The following is a 25235-nucleotide window of genomic DNA, read 5'->3' as shown; positions in this document are numbered from 1 at the left end:
CAAGCAAAAACAGAAATGTGTATTGAGCTTATTGGCAGCTTAATTTTTAAAGCCCCCTCCCTTTTTAAAATGTAGAAATTCTTGGATGGAGAAAGGACATTTGGATGACTCAGAATTCCCTTTTTGATACGATACCAATAATGCTGCAGGGAAACACAAATTGATGGTTCTTTGCATTTTCTGAGACTGGAGTTTGGGGATGGAAAGTGCATTCTTTTATTTTGCGTAAGCCTCCCTCTCCACATATGCAGGAAAATGATTATGCCATTGATCACTAATTCGTTATTAATAAAACAAAGCCCTGTAGCTAAATAGCCTTTTTATGGAACTATGGGCTCTTCCAGACAGCACCAAAATCTATGTTTTAAATGTAAGGCAAAAAATCTCAGGACCTGACAGCAGGTCCACACACAGTCCTGTCAGTCCAGGGATACGGCCCCCCTGTTCTCATAGCCTTCCTTTGCAGCAGATCAAGATGGAGGGCAGTCAGGGAACATTTGGCAGAAGTTTTTTTTAAAAAAAAAAATCACCTTGTTATGTGCTGGACTGTATATGCACACAAGCAAATATCTTAAGATAAACACAAGCAGATTCGCAGAATTTTTTTTTTTAAAAAAAAACACTTCAGTGTGATCTCTCTCTTCCCCCAATTCTTAATTCAACCTCTATTTAAGATTATAAAGTGAAAAATAAAGAGTTTTAGAGAGTTCTAATTGCCGTGAATTTGTACTTTCTAAATGGGACTCCTGTGTGTCCATATAGCTTGATCAACTGATAAGCTGTTTGGGGCTTTTTAAAAAGCACATGTAGACAGTGGGGAGGGAAGGAAAGTATGTGTTTTGAATGGCTACAAGGATATACAGTCTTGCAAAGGAGCGGGTTTTTTCCCAGACTGAATACGGTTTTACGTGCACCTTTTTAACATGTGCTTTTTACCTCTTAATCCGATACCTCGCACACTTTAGATAAATGTCATTTAACCGCCATCCCTTTTACTTCTGGGTTTTGCAGCATGTATAGAAGGGCCCTAGGAACTGCCATCCTGGACCAAAGCTAGTTTTTCTAGTTTGTCATTCCTGGCTAATTTAGTTGAATTTCACTAACTGTTCAGTAAGATCATATATTGGCATGGCTAACTTTATATGTTGAATTCAAGTGTGAATCCTTTCAGTAGTCCCAAATATAATTAATCCACTCAAGCAATGGAATTTAAATATTTTCACTTATTATTCAGCAGTTGAGGCAATGGGTCAGCACTGACTGGGACAAACAATTGACTTCATGTGTATCAGTATAGGTAGTACTTCTATACATACTTATCTGTAAGTAAAACAAATTCAGTCCTCTATTTTGTTTTGTTTTAATTTCTAGGTAGACAAGTGTTGGTTTGCATGACATTCCTATATGCAACTGCTCATCTTTTAGTAACAGGTAATCAAAATTGCGAATAAGCTCACAATTCAACACAATAGCAACATACATATAATTTGAAGCTCTGTTGGATGAACATAGACAACACTGAAATCTTGACTATGATTACTAGCAGCTGGATTTTCTCAAAAAATCTACCTTCTTCCTCTAGCCATGATTTCTTACCTTGAACGATCAAATAAACCTGGGAAGTCTTGGGATGATGCAGTGTCTGCACTGAACATGTGTATGATCCTTCGTCATAGACATCCACTTTCTGGATCCGAAGGCTGTATTCCAGAAGAGAAAGTTGTTGGAGCTCTACTCGAGGGTCCAGGGACCATTTGTCCTGACCAGCAAAAATGATGCCAGAACGATTTAACCAGGCCACCTTGGAGCTTTTGTCTTCTATAAAACACCTGCATAAGATGAAAAAAGGACATTTTTGGTATCTTTTATTCATTTATTATTATTTATTTATCTATTTATTTATTTGCGATATTTGTATATTGCCCTTCACAACCCCGAAGGGGACTCAGGGCAGTTCATAGTGTTGGCAACGATTCAGTGCCATCGATAAAACAGTATAAAACATTAAAATTGACCCTCCCATAATAAAACATTAAACATTATTAAACACATCACATAAAATAATATCACCTATCACACAGAGACATAGCCATTCTCGTAAATAGTCCTGGGTCATTGTACTTTCAACTTTCATTTTAACTTTAAATATCCCTATGATGGGCTGAATGCTTGGTTCCACAGCCAGATCTTTAGCTGTCTCCTAAAGGTCAGGAGGGAGGGGGCTGACTTGATCTCACTCAAGAGGGAGTTCCACAGCTGTGGGGCCACCACCGAGAATGCCCTGTCCCTCATCCCCACCAGCCACACCTGAGGCCGGTGGGGCCGAGAGCAGGACCTCCATGGATGATCTTAATCTACGAACAGGTTCATAGAGGGAGATATGTTCTGACAGGGAAGTTGGACTGGAGCCATTTCCATGTAGAGCTTAAAATATGCTGACAAACTTTGCCTGAAGCACAATCACATCCGCTTTCCAATCCGTGGTAAGTGTGCATGTCTATACTTTGCTTGTTGTGAGTCAGGGTGGTAGTTTGAGAGCAGGGCTCGAATCCTTACTTGGCCATGGAAGCCAACAGGATGATCTTGGGCAAGTCACATTCTTTCAATCTCCATGGAAGGCAAAGGTGAACAAAGAAAAGAAAGAAAATCCCATGACAGATTAGCCATAGGATCACCATGACTTGAAGACACATAAAAATAATACTCTTTCCAGGTACTTTCTCAGTCAATTTTGAATTTACCATCACAACTGTCCCTTTCTGGATAAGAAATCAAAAGAAAAGCCAATTTTACTGAATATGGAACTAGAGTGAGATAAGCATTGTGCCCAATGATTTACACAAAGAAATGGTTAAACACCAGATTCTCACCGATTTGTTCACCTTGCTAACCATACATTATGCTGTCTAAAATATTTGCATTGTTAATTGACTTGCTCAGTTGTGTAACCTTAGTCTAAGCTATTTAAATTGACACCATGCTCTCTTCTGCAATGCTTACATGTGGGCCCTAATAGTGTGAAAAGGTTACTGACCATTTTATGTAATGCAATTGTCAGGACCACAAAATGAATAAAGGGTTGCTTTTCTATTCTGTTTTTACCACTTGGATGAGGCTTCAAATATCCTACATTTTAATATAGTTTTGTCTTCATGCTTCAAAATGTCTTCTGAAACAGCCAACAGTGTGGACATACAGTGAAATGCTTTTTAGGCTTCTCTGTCTCTCTTATGTACCCAAATGCTAGATGCTGAACAGACTTAAAATATTCCCAGCCCCCTGCCAGCTTAAAGTGTGAGGGTCAGGGCAGTGAACTGTATTTTCAGTTTGTTCAGGAATGCAGCTGTTACATTATGCATTTACTCGCTAGCCCCAGCTCTCACCAGCTCCTTTTGGCATTAGATTTGTGGGCTGTTTATCCCCCGCCCACCCACTATAGACGGCTTTTATCTTCTCCTGAAAACTAGATGCTGCCTGCCCTCCAGCCAACATCAAATCTTCATCCTATGTGTCAGTTGCCCAAACAGTGCAATAATTCTGTGGAGATTTTACCAGTTCCATGTTGGTTGCTTAACATGCTTAGGAAACCAGATGACAGTGGTGAGGGGGAGATTGGGTCAGGAAGGAGGGCAGAACAGCACCACACAGTATGGGTTGCCACCTGGCATGTCCCTAGTTGCAGCTGTCAATAACAGTGGGGTGTCTGCTAGCTCAAGGATGGACTGACAGCCCTTGCAGGCTACATTAGTCATTCAGTCCTTTTATGTGAAAGCATAAAGAAGCTCTCACAAAGTCAGACCAGCTGTATCTAAATGATGAAATCAACCCAAGAGAGTGTATACACACAACCCTGCGGAGCTTTACTCCAGATTAATTAATCTGGACTAACTGTTGGATGCTGGCTCAGCTCCATCAAATTTGCGTTGGATGCTGTCTCTACTTTATATATTCAAACAAGACTGTACTTTGTTAATATTTCTCTCTGCTTTCAGAAATTGTGGGCAAAGCTTGAAAAAAATGTGAGGGGAAAAAATCTCAGATTTCATGTTATTTTTCAGTCTCTGAAAATGATATAGTGGTTTTCAAACGTTGTGTATCCCTAAATCCCACCTGCATTCTTGTCTTTTATCAGACTGCAATACTACTACTTTCTTTTCCCTTCCTGCACAGAAATTTATAAATACTCGTATATACCATTAGCTACATTTAGCTGCCAACCTAAATACCATAAAGTCACCACACCCTGTATAATTCTGGAAGCTAAGCAGGATCAGTGCTGGCTTGTACTTGGATGGGGGAACACCAATGAATGGTGCAGACTAAATTTCAGATGAAGGAACTGGTGGAACCATCTTTGAGTATACCTTGCTGAAGAAAACCATATGAAATTCATGGGGTCTCCATGAGTCCATAGGCAACCTGAAGGCATGCACAAACAAACCCTCATGAACATAATGGGACAACAAGTTTATTGTTCATATGAGCCAAAGATTAATCAGCTAGTACCTGCAGAAAGGAAGCAATAGGATAGAAAGAACTTTCAAGGAGGCATATTATTAAAAAGGAGGGTTTTTTAAGCTGATTAAGGAGCTAAAGGTACGATTGGATGAAAGATTGCTAGTGAAAACCAGGTGCTGTAGGCTGTATTCCACAGGAAAGAACTACCAAAACCACTTCTGAGTATTCCTTGCCAAAGAAAGCCCTATGAAATTCCTGGGGTTGCCATAAATTGGCAAGTGACTTGTAGGCACACACACGCAGATGCTCATGCTCCCTAAAGCTTGTATTTTTTCCCTGTGCATTTTCCTAATATATGTCCTCTTGGTATGCATTTTTCCTAATTACTAATGGATGTTTTTCCATATTTTGAAATTATATAAATTTTGTCATTCACTTTATTTCAGAAAATATACCTATTGTTTTTGCATATATATTTTTCTCTGAAATGCACTTGAAGCCTAGAACCTGTGTGAATTCCTAAGGCAAAGTGTGTTTCAAAGTGAGTCCTGGGGTGTGTGCATACTTTCACCGAAAAACCAAACCAAAATTTCATTTAAAATATTGCCTCCAAGGAAGAATATGCTGTACTCAAAACACATTATTCAATTTGAGTGCTCCTATAAATAAATAAAACATTGCTTCCTCTACATATCGAGGTTCCCTGCTGTTTTCTTGAGTTGAACATTCAATCCTTCTTTAAAAAATAAAATTTTGGAGCACACTTTGGCCCAAGTCAGCAGCCAAAAGAGGAAAGCCATTGGAAGTTTAGTCTTTCCTCTTCCACTGAAGACAGAGGAAGAGAAATTCATTTTAATGTTGTTGTTGTTTTCCCTATTTTAATATAAATTTTAATTATTTGTTGTAAGTCACACAGAGCCTTTGGGATGCACTGAGACAGAAACTGAATAAATGAAATGAAATGAAATAATGATGACTATGATTTTATGCCTTATCTATTATTACTAGCATTGCTGCTGCTGCTTTAATTTTTGAACATTTGTTTCCACACTATACAGATACAGTATGGCAAGACATTAGTCCTTGTCTGTTTATAATAATAGCAGACACAGAAGGCAGAGAGATAACCAAGTATTACACTAATATAGATGTTATCCATGCAGATTGACCAGTCATGTGATGAATAGTTATAGTCATGACCTACAGAAATGGCATGTGAACTTGTTTGGAGAGGAATAATCACAGTCCAAATTAATTTGGATAAGGTTGAATTACAATTGAATTTGTACTGACACTGAATGGTATCTGGAAAAAGTATGTTGAGATTCCCATGGATAGAGCAGATCTTCTGCCTGAACCATGCCATCTCAGACATTCTTGGCTTGCAATATATATCTCCAAATGATCACACTGATGAATCTGCAGCCATATCATCATTATCAATATATTTGCCTTTGAACCAGAACACACTGGCTCTTTAATTGAGGATATCTTTTTTCAAAAATGAAGAGAAGAAAACATACCTCACTTGAGAAATATTTCAGTCATGGATGGTAAAAGTGGTGTAGTTGTATTTAACCAGGCATTTGATGGTTAACTGTCCATTGCACAAAGTTTTGTGACTGCTTTATTTTCTATTGACCATATGGTGTGTTCACTACTTTTAAAATGGCTGCAAATTAATGTGTTTAACAACATTGTTTATTTAATAGTGCATAAACTCTGCATTATGCAACAGGGAATACTGGAGGGGTCTGGGGAAAACTGACCTTGGCATTTGGGAGCTGCTGGGATTTATAGTTCACATGCAAGCAGCGTGCATTCTGAACTCCCAACAGCAATGGAACTGAAGCAAACTTGGCACTCAGAACTCCCAGGAGCAACAGAGAATACTGGAGGGGTCTGGAGAAAACTGACCTTAGCATTTGGGAGCTGCTGAGATTTATAGTTCACATGCAATCAATGAGCATTCTGAACTCCAACAGCAAGGGAACTGAAGCAAACTTGGCACACAGAACTCCCAGGAGCAACAGGGAATATTGGAGGGGCCTTTTCCCTATATGTAGTCAATTTCCAAAAGCCTTCATACCCTTTAACATTTCACAGGAAAATTGGGATACTCATGTCAAGAAATATCAGGTAAGATGGCAAAAACTCTTCATAAGGAAGAACACACTAGCTAGGGGATGCTGCAGCAGTTTGTTTTTGCCCATGTGTACTGGAAAGGGTAAAATTTCATCACTTCTTTTCTCCCAATGAATAAATTAATTGCAAATTACTTCTGCTGTTTGAACTCCAACTGTAGCAAACGAAGTAAGCTGGAGATGAAGAGAAAAGTGAGAGAAGGGGGTGACAACCTTGGACTTTTTAAAAGCACCTAAAAAGTGGGACAACAGAGGATTTATTGGGACTGTACCCCAAAACTTGGGATACTTTGAGGCTATTAGCCTGTCCTAGACTTTCTTTGGTAGAAGGAGAGGCAATGAGTGGTAACAATAGAAACCTGAAGCGTAAAAGACTAGAAGCTTAAGGGCAAAAAGATAATAGGTGGAATCCATTGTCATTAGGAAGAATAGAACTTGTAGAACAGAACTTTCCAACCTTCGTCATGACATGTTAGTGTGTTAGTTGCAGTATGTAGGTGTGCCATACGAACATCACAAGAAATCTCTGAATCAATGTGATATAACAAATCATTCATTTTAAAAATATAAATGAAAGGTTTTCATGAGACATGTTGTGTTCCCATACATTTCATCATGACAATTTATGTATGTGTTCATATCTCTTATAACAGGGTTGATTTAACCATCAGTTTGCTAGTTAAACTGAATTACTGTATTGCAAAAGGATGCAGGTCTAAAAAGTGTGTTACTAACATGAAATGTTTTGAGAGCTCTGATATAGGTGTTTGATTATTTGGAAAATCATGCCTAAATAAACATTATCATTACCCCTAAAACATAAGAATGATCTACCACTTCATCACACGAGCAAACTGACCCATGATAGGATGCTTTTAGCACAGCTTGGGGACAGAGCCTGCTCATATCGCATCAAACGACACACACCTACTTCCGACGAAGCTCTGTCCCCAAACTGTGCTAAAAGCATCCTATCATGGATCACTTTGCTTGTGTGATGAAGTGGTAGATCATGCTTACAACAGAACAGGAGGAACGGGAGGAAGCTGGGGAGCATGTGATGGGAAAGGTGGTGATGCAGGGCACAACGGATTACCCTGCTCCCCCACAGAGTCACCGCAATGCCCAGCAAACCCACCTCCTGTCATCTGCATTAGGGTACCTAATGTGATGAAGTCCTTAGATAACAAAATATATTACAGACAGTTTCCAGAACTTCCTGGTTCAAAGGATACAGAGAGAAAACTTCAGCACCTTTCACAACTGGATGCGCAGGAGCAATTACAAGCTGACAGCAGGAGTTATGTGATGGCTATTCTTTTTTATGTGATCAGTAAAATATGTAGGTCAGCCCTAAAGGTACTTCAGCATTAGCAGGGTTCTCAGAGGCCTATTTGGCTTGAAAGGAACAGAAGCCATACCCTGCAGTCATTATATTTTCACTACATATTTTTGTCTCTGGAAGACCTGGTCCTTTAGCCCTTTCTCTGATCAAGGGTCTATTATTTGTAAGTAGGGGAATCTGGTCATTTTTGCATTCATTTCTTCTAAAAAGCAGGCAGATTTAACCAGATAGGCATAAAGGTCCAGACATATAACACTTCCGTTTCATTATTTTTTAAAGGGTTTTATTTATTTTTTTGCTTTGAGCCTTGTGAAGAGTTTCATAAGCTCATTTAAAAACCAGCTTTCAATTTTTTAATGATGAACAGAATAAGAAGCGACATTTCACTTGCTCTGTGTTTCTTGTTCTGTGTAACTAAATAAAAGCCTCCAGTCTCCGGGGCTGTTGCTCTCTCACCTTTTGTCAGCTGTACTCACACAAGTGTATTTTGAGACAAAAAGGAGTAAGATTAGAGTCTAAAGATAAGACAAGTATTTGGCAGCAGGGTTTCAAATAGTTTCTAGGGTGGGGCTGAAGGTGGGGAGGTCAGGCATTTACAATACACTGAATCCTGAATGTAAGCACACCTGCAGTTTTTATCTGTGTTCAAAACGAATTCCATTTTTCTTTTTGTAAAATGATGGTACCTACATTGTAGTTTATTTGGGATGCATTTACACTCTAGAATTAATGCAGTTTGGCAACATTTCAACTTCCATAACTTAATGCCAGGGAATCATGGTAGTTGTAGACTTTTCTACCAAAGAGTGCTGTTGCCTCACCAAACTACAATTTTCAGGATTTTATAGTATTGAGCCACGACAGCTAAAGTGGCATCAAATTAGTTCTACAGAGGAGATACACCCTTAGGAAAGTTAATCTATTACACTTTAAAGCCTTAATATGCATCTTACTGATAGAATCAATGTGCATCTTACAGTGCCATCATTCAAGAGTAATTATAATGACTTCTCTTATGCTCCAAATCCAGTGTTTGCCCCGCTCGGACAAACAATCCTTCCCCTTCAGCACTTTTCTCATTCTGTATGCATTCTTGTTTTACATCTTCTCCTTTACAAATTCAAGGGAAATCATATTAAGTCAATTCCGTGTTGTTTCTACAGCTCCAGCCAGTTTTTTTCAACACACATTCCTCTTCGTTCCTCTGGCAAACAGATGTGTATACTGTCAAGAAGAATCATGTTGCCAATAATGACAACAAACTGTAGAAACAAACACTGTTTCCAGGAATAGAAGGAGTGGGGGGCAAAGTTTGACTTGTTGCTTCCCTTAAGAGGGACAGATGAGCAGGTTAGTAAATAGTGTTGCTCAGTTACTAAAAATCAGTCCAAGAAACAAACCCAATTAAGTCTTTTAAAACATGTGTACAAGAAAAAAGAAAGTACCAAATTCATTGCCATTCTCCTCTAAAAGCAACTAGCTTCTTGAGTTTGTACACAGTCTCCAAGGCACCAAGAACTCTGAAAAAAGTAAGATTCCAAATCGTGTACAGTTGTACTTCCACATTTGCAGTTTTGATTTTGGCAGATTTTATTATTCATGGATTTGATTTAAAATATTATTTCTAGTAATCTCTATGTCCTCCAGTGTGAATTTATGATCAACAGTGTTGCTGGAGGATCTATAGAGTTCTAGAGAGGACGTCTGTCTAATCGCTAGATCCTTCAATGTGATTCTATAACCAGCAGGAGTTGACTAGAAAGTTGTGTTAAAAGACCAAGACATTACTAGAGAGATGTTCTTTCAGGTAAAGCATCAGCAATTTATTTATTTATTTATTTATTTATTTCACTTTCACTGTGGTCCTGTGCCCCTAACTCTAGCAAATGTGAAGGGCTGACTGTAATGCCTCGGTGACAGAAGCTCGTGTCTCCCGCAAACATCTCTCTCTCTCTCTGCCCTTCCACACAGCCATATAACCCAGAATATCAATGCAGATAATCCACAATAGTGGATTATCTGAGCCCACACTGCCATACAACTGAGTTCAATGTGGATTTTATATGTCTATGTGGGAGGGGCCTCTGTCTCATGTGTTGAGGGCAATGGAAATGGTAGCGTTTAAGCGGGGGGTAGAGGAGAGCTAGAATTCTCTCCTCTTATGCATTTGATGAACACTTTTAAAAAACTTGAACAGGGCTAGTGTTGAATGTGCTTGTCATAATGGACACTTGATCCTATATCTAATAAATAGGTAGAACTGGGAAGTATACTTCAGATATTATTTTTTCCTTCCTCTTTTCTAAACAGCACTCCAAGTCTTTGCAACAAAAGAAAACAGGATTGAAAAATGCATTAAAAGAAGTCTGGAATGAATGCAGTGCACTCTTCTCCTATGAGCACAAGCTGCCTCCTTCTGAGAGTGCTGCAACTGCTTATGCCTCCACACAAAGCCTGCTTTCCCTTAAGAATCACACCGCCACAAGTGCTGATGAGCCAGCTGTAATCTTGGCATTTCACAAGCGTTTGCAGGATTCTGCTAACAACTTCCCTTGCCACCCAATGCAGCCCCCTGCTACCTTTGGTGCCAGAAGCAAAATGGCAGGAATGGAAATAAAATGGTATCAAATGCTGCCTGTTCAATGCAAAACAACACTTTTCTCCCCAGTAGCAAGTGTAAACAAGCCAAGCAAATTCTCTAATGTGTTGTGAAGTATGATCCCAGATAGGAAATGCTGTTGCCTGACACAATACAGATTGGGGCAGGGGTGAGGATAGAGGCACGGAACAGGTGAGACCAACCATTGTAGCATATGATAGAAAAAAGGCTTTTATTGAGGCTTCTTATTTTACTTAGTTTTCTTTCCTGAGTGATTGAATGTAGAATTTCATTGGTAAAAGGAAAGGAAAACAAGAATCCAGAAATCTTTTTAGTATGTCATGTGCAGATTCAGGAATCCATATTAGCATTCTGTATTGGAGTCAGACAGCAAGATCCACCCTGATGCTGTCTATAGTATATATGTATATGATAATTTCATGTATCAGCCAAGGGCAGTATTTGGACCAAAATTGTAAATTTTGATATTGCCCGTGGATAAGTCAAGGGTCATTACTTAAGGAGGGGAATACACTAATACTGCTCCCAGGAGCTACCTGCCCTGTGCCACCACCTCCATTTCTTGGCCTAGACATTGAAAAGGGCCAGGAGTGGAACTATGGCAAAGAAAGAGTCAGCACATCTTTCTGGTTCTCCCAGAATGAGTTAAGCTAGTGCTTTTCACTACTCAACTCAAAGAAGGGGATGGTTCCTTTTTTAAAATAAGAGTTAAATCACAGTACTCACATTGCCCCATGAATACGCCAATCCGGGTTTTTGGGGTTGATTTTTTTGACTAAATTTCTGGACCTATACAGGGCCCAGAATATAGGGCAATTAGTCTTATGTTTCAGAATTAGCCATCTGTGGATGCTTGCATTGTGGAAAGCTCAGGGAAAACATCTGTAGGATCTCCACAGAGATACCAGAGAAATGAATTGCTAAAGACCTTGAGTCTGGGTCACTTGGGGGTGCATCCACACAGTTCCCAAAATGCATAAGCTCACACGCTTTTACCTGAGGCATACAAATGAAAACCCTAATTTGTCCCCACATTAATTTGACACCTGGAAAGACCCAGGTGTGGGCCCTGTGCTGATTGGGCCCAGAGATTGCACACACCCTCCCCAGAAACCCCCCAGAAAAAGGCCTCAAAATTAAAAATTATTCACCCAGCCACCATTACCATGTTGCAGCTGCTCTCCTGACATGTAGAAATGATGTGCCAGGGGAAGGGAGCTTCTCCTGGCATGTCATTTTTACATGCTAGGAGAGCTCCAGCAGTATGGTAATGGCAGCTGGTAAGTGATTTTTAATTTTGAGACCTTTTCTGGAAGGGGTGGGTGGGTGTCCTGCCAGAAGATCTGACAGGGCATCTAGACACTCCCACCCCCCAAAAAGTGGGTTTTGGGGGGAGGTGTGTGGACTTTAACCCATGCCCAAACCTGGTTGGGCATGGGTTAAAGTTATGTGTGGAACCGGCCTGAGTTTCAATCTCTAAACCAAGTGGGACTGTTGCTTTTCTTCGAACAAATGTTTGCAATGACTGAAAGGCTGAGGGGAATTTCTAAGACAAGGTAGAGAATTGTGAAGCTCTCCAAATATCAACAGACTGCAATGCCCATTGGCCTTAGCCAACATAGCCAATAGTGAAGGATGCAGAATAGTGAAGTTGCAGTTTAGCAACATTTGTTAGGGAATCTATTTGGGACACATAGAAAGTGCTAATGCAGTCAGAGCCAATAAAACTGTTTCAGCGTAAAGCTATCCTCAAGGTAAGATGTGGAGTGAATCCATTAGCCTTCCATTTCTTATGAAGAAAACAATGTGTTGTTTCCTGGTTTGGCTCTCAAGATAGCTATAACTTCTTGTGCTCTTATCATTTCTCTTGAGAGTTTCTTTCATTATGATTTTACATCACTATATGATTCCCAATACTAAATCTATAATTGCTGCAGTACTTTTTCTATGCCTATACCTCATTTTTTAAAAATTACCAACATCTTTGTTTCTGGAACTCTTTCCCAAAGCAGTTGAGATGGTCTCCCTCCTGACTCTATTTTTTATAGTAAAAACAGTTCCATTCCATTAGACTTTGAATGGTATATAATGTCAAAACACTGCTGTTCAATTTTTATTTATAATTACTGTATGTCTTCCAATTTTACTCTATGAGTTATTAATGTTGTTGCTTTACTTCTGTGTACCTTGGTTTTATGAGGACTTTAATAGCATATATATTTGTTTTACATTGCCTTGGGTGGTCTGATAAGCAATATGATTTATATACTCAATCAACCAATCAAATGGCACAAATAGCATTTGTTAACAGCCACAGTCCTATTAACTGAATTCATGCAATACATTTGTTCACACAAGTCTGTGCCATAAACAAAATTAATCCCTGCTCATATTTATAGAAAAAGTGCTGTGTGAACAGACCTGAAGTTTGTTCTGCCCTGTGAGGGTCAATCTAATTGCAGCAGCCTGTACTTCTATCAGCAAACCATATATATCTCACCACACTCTGCTTATTGTGTGGTGAGATATATTACCTGTAGATAAGCTTTCTCTCTGATAACAGAGCAGCTCATTCCAACATGGTTCATGTAGGTGACATGCACATATCTTCTACTTGTGCTTGCCTGGCCTCTGTTAAGCTGAACATAAAACAGTTTGATTTGGGTTGTTTATACACCTGCCATATACTCTCCACTGATGGCTCCTTTCAATATCTCATTCCCAGAGTGGACATGGTTTCACTGAAAACAAAGCATAGATTCCTTCTGATTTTTAGATCAACAGAGGATTCGTTGGTTTCCATTTTCCGTCTACTCTGGAAACTGACATTGATCTTGAATGATCTTGGAATCATAATCAACTTCTATCACATCAGCTGAATCCATTATCCATATAGAACTATAGAGTTGGAAGTGGGCAATTTGACCATCAGATCCAATCTTCTGCTCAATACAGGATCTCCAGCTAGAGCATTCCTAGAAGGAAGCTGTCCAAAACATTACCTCACCATTGATTTTTATCTCTTCAGTGAAAACATGTGTTCTGGATTGACAATTGCACATCCAACAGGGGACAGTGTGTCATTTCTGAACTTGTTTCATGACTCCTGTTTGAATTCTGACATTTCAAAAACATTTGAAACATCTTCTTATTCAGTTTTAGTATACCCTGCCTAGAAGGACTTGTTATACTCATTACATTACTGACATCTATTAAGCTTCCCCATGGGGTTCCTGTGCTGTCTTAAATAGCTATACAAAAGTGGCCAAGTAATACTGAAACCAAGAAAAAACAAAACAAAACATATTGCCATGCAATGTTTGTCCTTATTCTTGCATTATAGACAATCAGTCCACAAGGATTTGACAAAGTTTTGGAAAATAAATGACATCAATTCCATACGACTTGGAAAATGAAAGGAAAAAATGAATAGTGAAAGCAAGGTCACCATTAAGCCAAATACAGATATAAATGTACAGTCATTATAAAGTATAAATACAGTATTTAATCTAAAACACTATATTTCATATATAATAAATATAGTGGCAATCATTGTATAGGACAGGTGATACATGAGTTAAACATCTAAGACAGTGTTTCTCAACCTGGGGGATGGGACCCTTGGGGGGGGGGGGGGGTCACGAGGGGATGCCAGAGGGTTCACCAAAGACCATCAGAAAACCCAGGATTTTCTGTTGGTCATGGGGCTTCTGTGTGGGAAGTTTGGCCCAATTCTATCATTGGTGGGGTTCAGAATACTCTTTGATTGTAGGTGAACTATAAATCTCAGCTACTACAACTCCCTAATGTAAAGTTCTATTTTCCTCAAACTCCACCAGTGTTCATGTTTGGGCATATTGGGAATCTGTGCCAAGTTTGGTCCAGATCTATCATTGCTTGAATTAGCAGTGCTCTCTGGATGTAGGTGGACTACAACTCCAGAACTCAAGGTCAATGTCCACCAAACCCTTCCAGTATTTTCTGTCAGTCATGAGAGTTCTGTGTGCCAAGTTTGGTTCAATTCCATCGTTGATGTTCAGAATGCTCTTTTATTGTAGTTGAACTATAAATCCCAGCAACTACAACTCCCAAATGACAAAATCAATCCCCCCCCTCAACCCCAGCAGTATTCAAATTTGGGCATATTGGGTATTTGTGCCCAATTTGGCCCAGTGAATGAAAATACATCCTGCATATCAGATATTTACATGACAATTCATAACAGAAGCAAAATTATAGTGATGAAGTAGCAATGAAAATAATTTTATGGTTGGGGATCTCCCATTTTATGGTTGGGAGTCACCCAACCAGAAGTGGTGCTGCATTAGGGAGGTTGAAAAACACTGATCTAAGAAGTAAGAACTTTGAGATAATGTCATTCCAAACAAGTACCAGTAATTAATTATTTTTCCCAACAAAGTCAAAGTATGGCATAACCACAGTAATTAACATTTATGTATTTATGTATTTATTATTTCAGGAATTTCTATGCTGCCTTTCTCCCAGCAGACTCGAGGCAGCTCACAACATCATCAAAATATACAAAGTAATATAAAACCATAAAACCGTTAGCTAAAATTTTACAAACCAAAAAAGTTGCATGATACTCCATAGCATCATCCATCTTGTAAACCAGGGGTCCTCAAACTAAGGCCCAGGGGCCGGATACGACCCTCCAAGGTTATTTACCCGGCCCTCGCTCAGGGTTAACCTAAGTCTGAAACGACTTGAAAGCACACAACAACAACAACAACAACAACAACAACAATCCTATCTCAACAGCCAAAAGCAGGCCCACATTTCCCATAGAAATACTAATAAATTTATATTTATTAAAACCATTCTTTATTTTAATTATTGTATTGTTTTAAAGTGTTTTTTGCACTACAAATAAGATATGTGCAGTGTGCATAGGTATTCATTCATGGTTCCCCCCCCCCCAAAAAAAAAATAATAATCTGACCCTCCAACAGTTTGAGGGACTGTGACCTGGCCCTCTGTTTAAAAAAGTTTGAGGACCCCTGTTGTAAATAGTTTAAATTAAATTACATTAAAATCCTGCTAAAATTCCCACGTGCCCATAAAGTGCTAGGATAAATGAATAAAGTGAATTTATAACTTTTAAAACTTTTCTTGAAGTAAATAAAAAGGTAGCCCACATCTGGGGCACTGACTTCTCTGTATTTGATTAATATGTTCCCTCTAGGGATCTCTAGATCCTATGGTGTAACTCTATTATGGTCAACCTTCACCAGAAGTGGTGCTGGAGGTCCTAGAGATTCTTAGAGAGAACACTTTTATAGGCATTTCTAGGTTCGCCACTCGGATTGTATAGTCAACCTCAGGTAGAAATTGACCATAATGTTTTGCTGAATAATTGTGGGGTTCCTGGAACATTATTCATTCAGGTGAAAATAATTAGTATTTTCTTCATTCATGGTTTTGCCACTTCCGCAGGGGGGCTGTACCCCTGACCCCAGCAAATGTGGAGGGCTTTTTGTATTTTTGCAGTGTAACTGCACCTTCTAAATTGTTTTATAATGATGGGTATGTACCTTCACTCAGTGGAAGAATAAAAACACGCAACTCAAGTGTTGAAAATATAGCATTTGCTACCAAGGGGCTGCAATAGTTCTCAGCATCCGAGACATATACTTCACTACTGTGCAGCAGCATGGAAGGAGTTATTTTGTACGTGCTAGAATTGGCATCACAGTTCATCCTGGTAGGGCATTCTAGGGCATAAGGGGATAAGCTCAGCACCTGCTTTCTTGTCAGAATATTCAACTGAATCAGGAAAGATGCACCAGAGTATTTTTACTTCACTCTTTATAGATATCTGTCCAAATTTTGAAAAGGGAAGGAGGAGAAAGGTTGAACTTGTGCAGAAGGAATTTCTTTGTATAGATCCTTGGGAAAACACCTTTATTTTGGCAAGCATACACACCAGTCTTGCTTCCCTTGGATAGTCTGTTGTCTAGGGACGATGACCCACCATCTGTAGTGAAGGGATTTTGGTTTCTTATCAAGACATGTAGATGACTGTAACTGCTAGGGAAACATCTGCTACATACACTAATTATAAATAAGGGTTACTTGAAGCACTGGCTTTGTCTCAGCTTGATTACTCGTAAATATGTGTTATTGTGGTGGATTACTCTGGATCCAATCCACAACAGTAAGCAATAGCTCATACTGATCTTTCATGACAGGATGGGGCAGATATTACAAGCTGATCCCATGCCATCAGACTGTAATATCCAGAGAGTTGCTTAAAATAACCAAGAGAATGTATTGCTATTTGAAAAAGAAGAAAGCCAACCTATATCACAAAAATATAGGAATGAATGTGTAGCTACATATTGTCTCCCAATCCAACTTGTCAAACCTATCTTCACAGCTAGAAGCTACACAGAGTGACAGAGGTTTGTCTGTTTTTCCGGCAACTAGGGCACTACAGGATGATATTTCCAGCTTCCTCCTGCCAGTGAGCTGCAGTATGATGAGGATTCACAACAGGACTCCAACGTCTGATTGCCACATAGCACATCACTAGCATTAAGGGGCCAGAAACATCATCCTACAGTACCTCAATTGCCATCTAAACAGAATTTCATTGCTTGGTGCATCTGCTGACTGTTTAGGTAGGTTTGGGCAGAGGGGATTTAAGATTATGGCAATGATATGACAATCATAAACATGAATACCAAACAGTTATAAATGTATAAGTCTTATTAGACACTTGATATTTTTCAGATGTGTTTTCATATCCCCCCCCAAAAAAAAATCTGGTATATCTGAAACAAAGAGTTTAAAAAACCCTCTTGTGCTCAAAATGCCTGAACCTCCATTATCTGATTTGTGTATCTTTGGGGAAAATATAACTGAGCATTATTCCCCACACTTAAAGCCAGATTCATAGCAATCATTACATCATCTTTGGTATCTTTGTGGTAGGAAGGTTGCTTATAAACATTAACAACTGGACAAACTTGGTTATGTTTCTTTTCAGAGTTTGCAAAGATGAATATGATTGTGATGGCAAAAATCAGGCTGTAGTGCATTGTCATGTGCCGGAGAGTAAGCTGCCTCTTTGAACGCAGCAGGACTTTTGCCTGAGCAAACCTGAATAGAATTGGGCTGCACAATATTTAATAATTAAAACAACAGGCCCATTTTAGAAACTCTTGGGTTTTTCTTTTTAGAATGATCTTGAATTTTAAGTCATAATTTGGAGGGGACATGGAAGAAGAAAAGAGGTAAAAGAAAATTAAAAACTCTTGCTGGAAACCCTACATGCTGCTAATTATCAAGCATGCCCAGGCAATCTGAAGCATTCTGCACTATATCAGACAATTGCAGCACCTGGCACCCTTAAACCCAGATAAAATGCAAGATGACAATCAGGCAGATGGAGGAAAACAGTAACAGATCAGAGAGAATGAGGAGGAGGTGAGAGATATCAAGGCACCCCTGATGCAGTCACTGAAGAATGAGTTAACGTGAAAGATTAGTTATGCAAAGAGAAACTCTGAAAGACATTGGGAGGAAAAGAAGGATAATGGTGGGCAAGACAGAAACGTTGAATGGGTAAGGCAATGGGTGGCGGGGAGCAGAGAGCAAGCGTGAACACATTCAGAGCCTCCTGCTGACTTTCTCCTCTGCCCAAACACCATCCTACAAACATCGGAATTATAAATGATGAATGACATCAGCAAAGCAAAGCTTAGCATCCCAAATTAATTCATCAACGATGATACACACCGACAGATGACATTAACGGGTTTGCTTCTCATGCAACCCACAAATGAAGGTTGCTTCATCTTTCTGTGCCAACACTTTTCCTTCCCAAAAATAATCTCAAGAATATGGGCATACACACTGTCATATGTACAGCATGCCAAGATTTGCAAGCCACTGAGTATGTAGAATAGCAACTGTACACATATTAAAAATAAGCACTTAGCCAACATTTTATGCATAATGCTATAAAAACGTTCACATGTAGTGTTCAGGTGTATACATAAAACCTTTTTTTGTGCTGTGGTTAGTGGCACAATTACGTGAATGTTTTTCTGGGGTGCATAGAAGACAGTAGCTATAGAAATATCAGGCAAAGGCGAGAAGTCTTGGAATACTTAAGAAAAAAGAAAAAAGAAACCCGGATCTGAGACAGATAAATGAAGACTGAAACCCATAAAGACTTAGGGAGAGAAAAGAGAAGAACTTAAAACAATCAAGAAAAATCATGGACAATACTTGACAGAAGACTCTTGAAAGACACCAGGAGGTCAAATTTTTATGGTTTTTTTTTGTTTTGTTTTTGTCTTGTTTGTTTTTTTTTTGTTTTTTTTTCTTCTTTCTTTTTTTTTGTTTTCTTTTCTTCTTGGCTGGATTTTTTCGGTTTTTTTTTTCTTTCTCCTTCTCTCTTTCTCTCTCTTTTCCTTTTGCAAGTCATTTGTGTATTTTAAGAAAACTAATAAAGATAATTTTTTTTAAAAAAAAAAATATCAGGCAAAGGGATGCTCTGAGGAAAGTTGCACCAATGAATCTACTGCCAAGCATAAAACTGTAAGAAACACAGTGGCCCTGCAGGATTAGAAAAGCTGGTGGTAAACCTATTGCCACGAGTCACAAGCAGATGTCTTGAACCAGTAAACTTTTTCTATAAATCTGCTGCCAGATTCAGCTGTGTCTCAGCCTGTCATGGCTAATAGATTAGGAACTCCCACCTTATAACTCACCGAAACTGACAGGGCACACATGAACTGTGCAAGAGAAAGGCAGCGGGTTCTTTACCATCCTACCAAGGCTGAGCATCTACATCTTGACCAAGATCTTATCACTCTGAGCACAAGCAATAGGAAATATTTCAACACCTGAATGTTTTTCTCTTCCCATCACCCTTGGTCACTGCTGAGTTGCTGCTGGGACAATAAAAGAAGCACTATTGCTGTCATGACATGGAGGAAGGAGGTTGATATTGAGGCTTGCTGGAAAACAAACCAGAAGCTACTAGCAGCAACTCAAAACAATAAAAGGAATATGTGGCTAGAGGTAAAGAAAGGTATATTCTATGGTGAGATAGGCAGTTATCAGAACATGGGCATGCCACATTGCTCAAGGCTCTTCACTCTTCCCTATGTGAAATTCAGCTCTTTTAATAATAATTGTGGGAATTTGGGGGGGGGGGTGTTTTTTGCTAAACTGTATACTCCATTGAGTATTGGAGCTTTACTGGATGTATGCTGAACTATATTATTGTTTCATATTTCACATGTGTTATATTGTTGGTCACTTTGAGTACAATTTTAGATGGACAGGTGGGGTCCCAATTAAATAAACATGGCCTACAATTTCCATGTTCATGACAAAGACAAGAAAAGTAACTTATTTGGAATACAGCTCATAGAACCATCTACCAGAATGGTCAACAGGTCAACATTCAAACAGTTTGGTGGCTTCTGAGAGTTGTACAGTACTTCAGAAAGTAACTTTTTCAAACTCTTGGACATTAACAGCAAGGACAATAACTGGGATGCTGCCCTGTGTCTGAACCACCCACCCACCCATCCATCTATCTATCTCTATTTTCTAATCTACCTAATCATTTATCCTTCCCTCCCTTTCTTTCATGTTAATTTTGACAGTAGCACATCTAATTTTAACTGTTGTAAATGGAAGAGAGGTGCTGCAGGTGACACAATAGTGCTAATACAAGCCATTGTTCTCATTGGCTGTGGTGCTCTAGTGCTCGCAGCACAACAGCATGTGGGGAAAAGTCTAGCACTGACAAACCCTTTGAGGAGCTTAACTTACCCCTTTTTGCTTCCCATCTCTCTCTCACACACTTGAAAGCAGAGAACAGCTTCTGAGGGAGACACACACTCTCTCATTTCCATATCTAAGGCCTGTTCTGCAATACCATCAGCAAATGATGTTCTCAGAGAAAGAGACCAAGTGGCAGATTCACTTTCAGCTGTTCTACTTCTATTCATGTGAACAATAATGATTGCCACAAAAGTACCCACAATACCTCAGTTCAATTTAGGGTCCCTCGTTTCCCAAAAGAAAGAGTCAAATGAGGTATTTTTGCTTTTTCCTTCTCTGAAGGAACACACAAAGGGCAAGAGATGAGGGAGCATGAAGAATCTGGAAGAGGCTGACATAAAAAGAAAGTTTAAGTTATGTGCAGGATTTGCCAAGCAAAACTTGAAGCAACCATACCCATAACTGTGAAGGCCACGGAGAGAGAGAAAAGGAATATGAATGCAGAAACAGGCCAAAGCACAACTGAGCATGTGCTTGTTTGTAGATGATATTGAGTGTTATGAAAAGTCAAAGTATTACTCATTTATTATCATCATATTTTTACTGCCAGAGAGGAGAAAAGATTCTTGTGGCATAAAATGCCTTTTGTGCAAGGGAATTTGGCCAAATTTGAATAGTATCTGTCATACAGTGCTCTGTCACAAATGAGGAATATTTGTAATTCACTGAGACTAAGCAAAAGACACGGGGATAAATTTGACTTCAGAAGTATTAACTAAGAAAACAAAGCATGTTAGGGAAACATACAGCATAAGATGAAACACTATGTTTATCAATGCAATGAAAAACAACAACTGAATAAACCTCTTGTATAAGTCTAGACATTTTAGTCCAAAAATCAACAACCTGGGTTAATTTACCTACAGGTCAATGAGTGTACTATACCTTAACTCTTATAAAAAAGAAACCATTCCCTTATCTGAGAAGGGTGCAAAAGGCAAAAGCTTTGCCCATCCTAGGGGTAACTAAAAGACAGACTGACTTCATTTTTTCTCTTTCTTGCAGCACTGCCTCTGACCTTTGTAAATGCTTTGGAACTAAAATAGTGGTGTCCAAGGATGGCTGGCCCCTGAGTTGGAATGAGTGCTTTCGACTCTCTGTGGAATGACCTTTGACTTATCCACAGGTCATATTAAAATCCATCATTTTGGTCACCCCACTTGCCCTCAACTTATATGAGGTCAACTTATACATGAGTATATTCGGTAGGCCTACAGAAATTCAAAACAAGTTTTCATAAATTGGAGTAGCTAAATATTACAAAATACTAATCCAAAAGCTTATTCAGAAATATCCTGGTATAATCAAGCCTATCAACAAATTACACACACACACACACACATCTACAGCATTAAACAGATTTGGTTAAATTATTTGAATGCAGATATTTTGTTCTAAGTCAAATGCATTTCAGAATGACTTGTCTTTAGTTTCTCTGAAGCCAAATTATGCTCATCCATGGATCAAGGGTTTTTTGACACCTTTGTATATTGGAGGGATGAACAAATAGAGGACATACTTATCAAATCAGAAAACTCTAATAATAGATATAGCTAATACCTCAGATTCAGAAGACAGAATCTAGATTCAGCATAATCTTAGCAGACTTGAGAACTCGGCCCAAACTAACAAAATTAAATTCAGCTGGAGTTTCCCTGCCAACATTAGACAGGGGAAAAATCAGATGAACAAATGTAATGTGGGTGACACCTGGGTTGACAGGACTAATTATGAAAAAGGATCAGGAGTCTTAATAGGTTATATGCAAAATAGGAGTCAACAACAGTATAATGCAGCTATTATAAAACGATCAATGCAAATCTGGACTGTACCAAATGTATAGTGTTCAGATAGAGGGAAATTGCTTGCATGTTTTAGCTTCATGCATTCTCCATCCATAATCAGTAGTCTTTCTATCACATCTCCATTCAGCCCACATATAAAGACCTGTCTGCCTTTCTATAGGTATGTAGATGCATTGTGTCTAGAAAATACATCAATTGTTTCAAAACATCTGGTAACTTTTGTCTGTTACAACAATCACAAAATTAGATAATGGATATCTCTGTATCTAAATAGATAGTTCAAAAGACAGATACTGCAGAGATTTCTTCATATCTAAACTCATTAATATTTCTTAGCAAACAGGGTATAAAACAAATGATTCAGCGCCTGTGGGAAACTAAAACTTTTCTTCCTTTCCAAACATCTTCTGAGTTTTCTGCATGTCATGGATGTGTCATTTCTGTCCACTGTGGACTGTGAGAGGGAGATATTTGAAAAGGGCTTGAGGCACAAAAGGCGAGAGAAAGAATGCTGGGAATGAGGCCTCATGGGAGCTTTGATCAGAACTCACCTTCATCCCTGCACCCATAATGAATCTTTCCAAAGGAAGATGCTGTTATAAATAAATAAGGAGAAGTGAGAAAAGAAGAAGAAGAAAAGAAATGGCAGGACTTATTTGATGGAAGCCTTGGGAGGGGTACCTTTTCATTTTCTTATATTTTTTTGGCTGTCAGCATGAAAGTTAAGAACTGATTTATAGCTGATGTTATGGAGAAGGAAGCAGAAGCTGAGGATCAATTGATTCCTCAGAGGGGAACATGGATGATACCTTTTTCTGATATCAGGCTTTGTTTCCATCTAAATAAAAACAATCCATTATTATAACAATTTTTATCATTATTAAAGGGTTTCCACTTTGACCTGTGGAACAGCTTACAAGTTGTCCCTAGAAAAATGGGTGGTTTTTTGCATATTGATAACTGTTAAATGGTTCCATTTTAGGGTTATGAAGAAGACTCCAAAGGGGACAGGTGAGGAAGGATTTGCAGTGGCCGAACTTGGAAGCATAGCTATAGGGGTGGCCAAATGAGGATGTTGTCCCCCACATAAAAATTCATCCACCCCAATGGAATTGTTTTCAGATCCCAAATTTCCAGCAGTAATAATAATAATAATAATAATTTATTTATATTCTGCTCTATCTCCCCAAAGGGACTCAGGGTATTCTAGACAGTGAGACGTTGAACATTGTTGTTCACACAGAGAATGCTTATTTTTGCTACACTTACATTCTCTTCATAAATATACCTGCTCCTTTTCTTTGGGTGCCTAAACTATAGACTTTAACACACAGGATCCTAAAAAAATGTGTTCTGGTATCCCTGTAGAAGGGGACAATATTATCATTTTCTCCACACTTCCATAGCTAGATCCCTGGCAGAATTATTCCTTGCAATGCCAGCCTTCATGCTACAAAAAGAGGTTTGTGAAGGCAAACCCTATTCCCAAGTGGGAAATACCGGGAGGCCCCAGAAAGCAGAACTTTGAAAAAAATATTTGAGGGTCATGCTGGGTGAAAAATTCAGGGAGTTGCCAAAAAGTTGTTGTTTTAAATTAAGAGATGTGTGCCACATACTTATTACACTTGGGTATAATGGCACATTTTGTCTAGAAGACATAAAGCTTTAAATTGCCAATTCAGTCAACATTTGTGCATGGTTATGAGCGCCGTTTACCCCAGATAGCAAAAATATCTTCATCAGCACCACTGCCCTTGGATCTTCCTCTTCACAACTAGATATGATGTTTTGCTATTTCTGATGCCTCCCAGGGACCACAGGATAGCAGTCTATTTTGTTTTTTTAAAGATTCAAGTCAAGGGGCAGGGGAGTGGGTCAAGGTGAAATATGAAGCTGTGGTAATCTCGCCTTTCCACTCCTCACTTGGAGTGTTTGTAACAGGCTACAGAAATAATCTGCATGCATTTCTAATCCATTCTGCTGTGACTTCAGGGAGATAAAAATATAGCTACATGCATAAGAAGCCTGCTCAGCAACTTTAAAGCCCTTGATGGTATAAAAGCAGTGGTATAATGGTTTCTCACACACTCACATTCCCCCTTGACAGTAGTTTAGCACCACAGAAATTCAAAGTCCTTTTATCTCCCTGCTTTATTTAACTGGTGTAATTAAAATAAATTGATTTCCCAACCAATTAGTTATCAAATATCTTTAACTACTTTAAAGCTCTGGCATTATTGCTTAATCTCTGAGGCCCCTGTGAGACATGCCAACCTGCTGTCTCTTTACCTGAGCAACTACTGTTATTAGACTACTCCTAAGTAAGAGAAGCCTGAGGTGTGAAATTTCCAAGGAGGAAAGAAAAAAGAGAGGAGAAAATTGAAGCTACGTGATGAGAATATTAATAAATATATTCTGCTGGATTTGAGAGGAACTGCTGGGCAACGGCAGCTCAATATCACATCTTAATCAAGATGCAACAAATTCTAATATAGACATTTACAAATGACAGCATGCATACCAGACATGGATGCTGACTGAAGGCAATGCTAAAAGCAAGTGGCACTATCCCTAAAGGAAACCAGGTCATCATTACAATGTATTGTACCTTTCAACATATGCCTTGGAATTCACCCACTGTTTTCGATGGTATGCAAATGTGCCAAAATTATTCTCTAACAAGTTTTGGATTCTGGATTCTCCAGATATTTTTGGGCAAAACGTTTCCTCCATGCTAGATGGCATGGCCAAAAGTTAGAGATTGTGGAAACATAGTTCAAAATATCTGGAAATCAGGCCTTTTCCTGATCTACTAAACTCTCAAGGCCCTTCTATGGGTTCCAGATTAGCCTGAGGTGTCCAAATGATGTCTCAGGCTAATCTGGATTAACCTAGAGTAAACCTGGATTGCCAGGATTACTCTGAGTTTAAAAAAAAACACCTGCAAAGATCCAAACCTTTCAATAAGGTCCGGATTTTTGCAGGTGTGGACCCTGTGGGACTGAGACTTGGAATTGCCTTCCATGAACCCA

The 25235-nt window shown here is 38.9% G+C and overlaps 1 protein-coding gene across 2 annotated transcripts in view; it reads right to left on the bottom strand.

Annotated features, from left to right (window-relative positions):
• Positions 1 to 25235, bottom strand: part of LSAMP (limbic system associated membrane protein) — a 597557-nt gene that overhangs the window by 303137 nt on the left and 269185 nt on the right. For both annotated transcript variants that reach the window (XM_060770789.2, XM_060770791.2), the window contains exon 2: positions 1597 to 1829. In XM_060770789.2, the coding sequence (XP_060626772.1) occupies positions 1597 to 1829 (233 nt within the window). The remainder of the gene's footprint in view (positions 1 to 1596; positions 1830 to 25235) is intronic.

Source organism: Anolis sagrei, chromosome 3 (genome assembly GCF_037176765.1).
Source record: "Anolis sagrei isolate rAnoSag1 chromosome 3, rAnoSag1.mat, whole genome shotgun sequence".
Classification (NCBI taxonomy): domain Eukaryota; kingdom Metazoa; phylum Chordata; class Lepidosauria; order Squamata; family Dactyloidae; genus Anolis; species Anolis sagrei.
The sequence above is the reverse complement of the archived record's forward strand: the minus strand, read 5'-3'. Positions and strand labels throughout refer to the sequence as shown.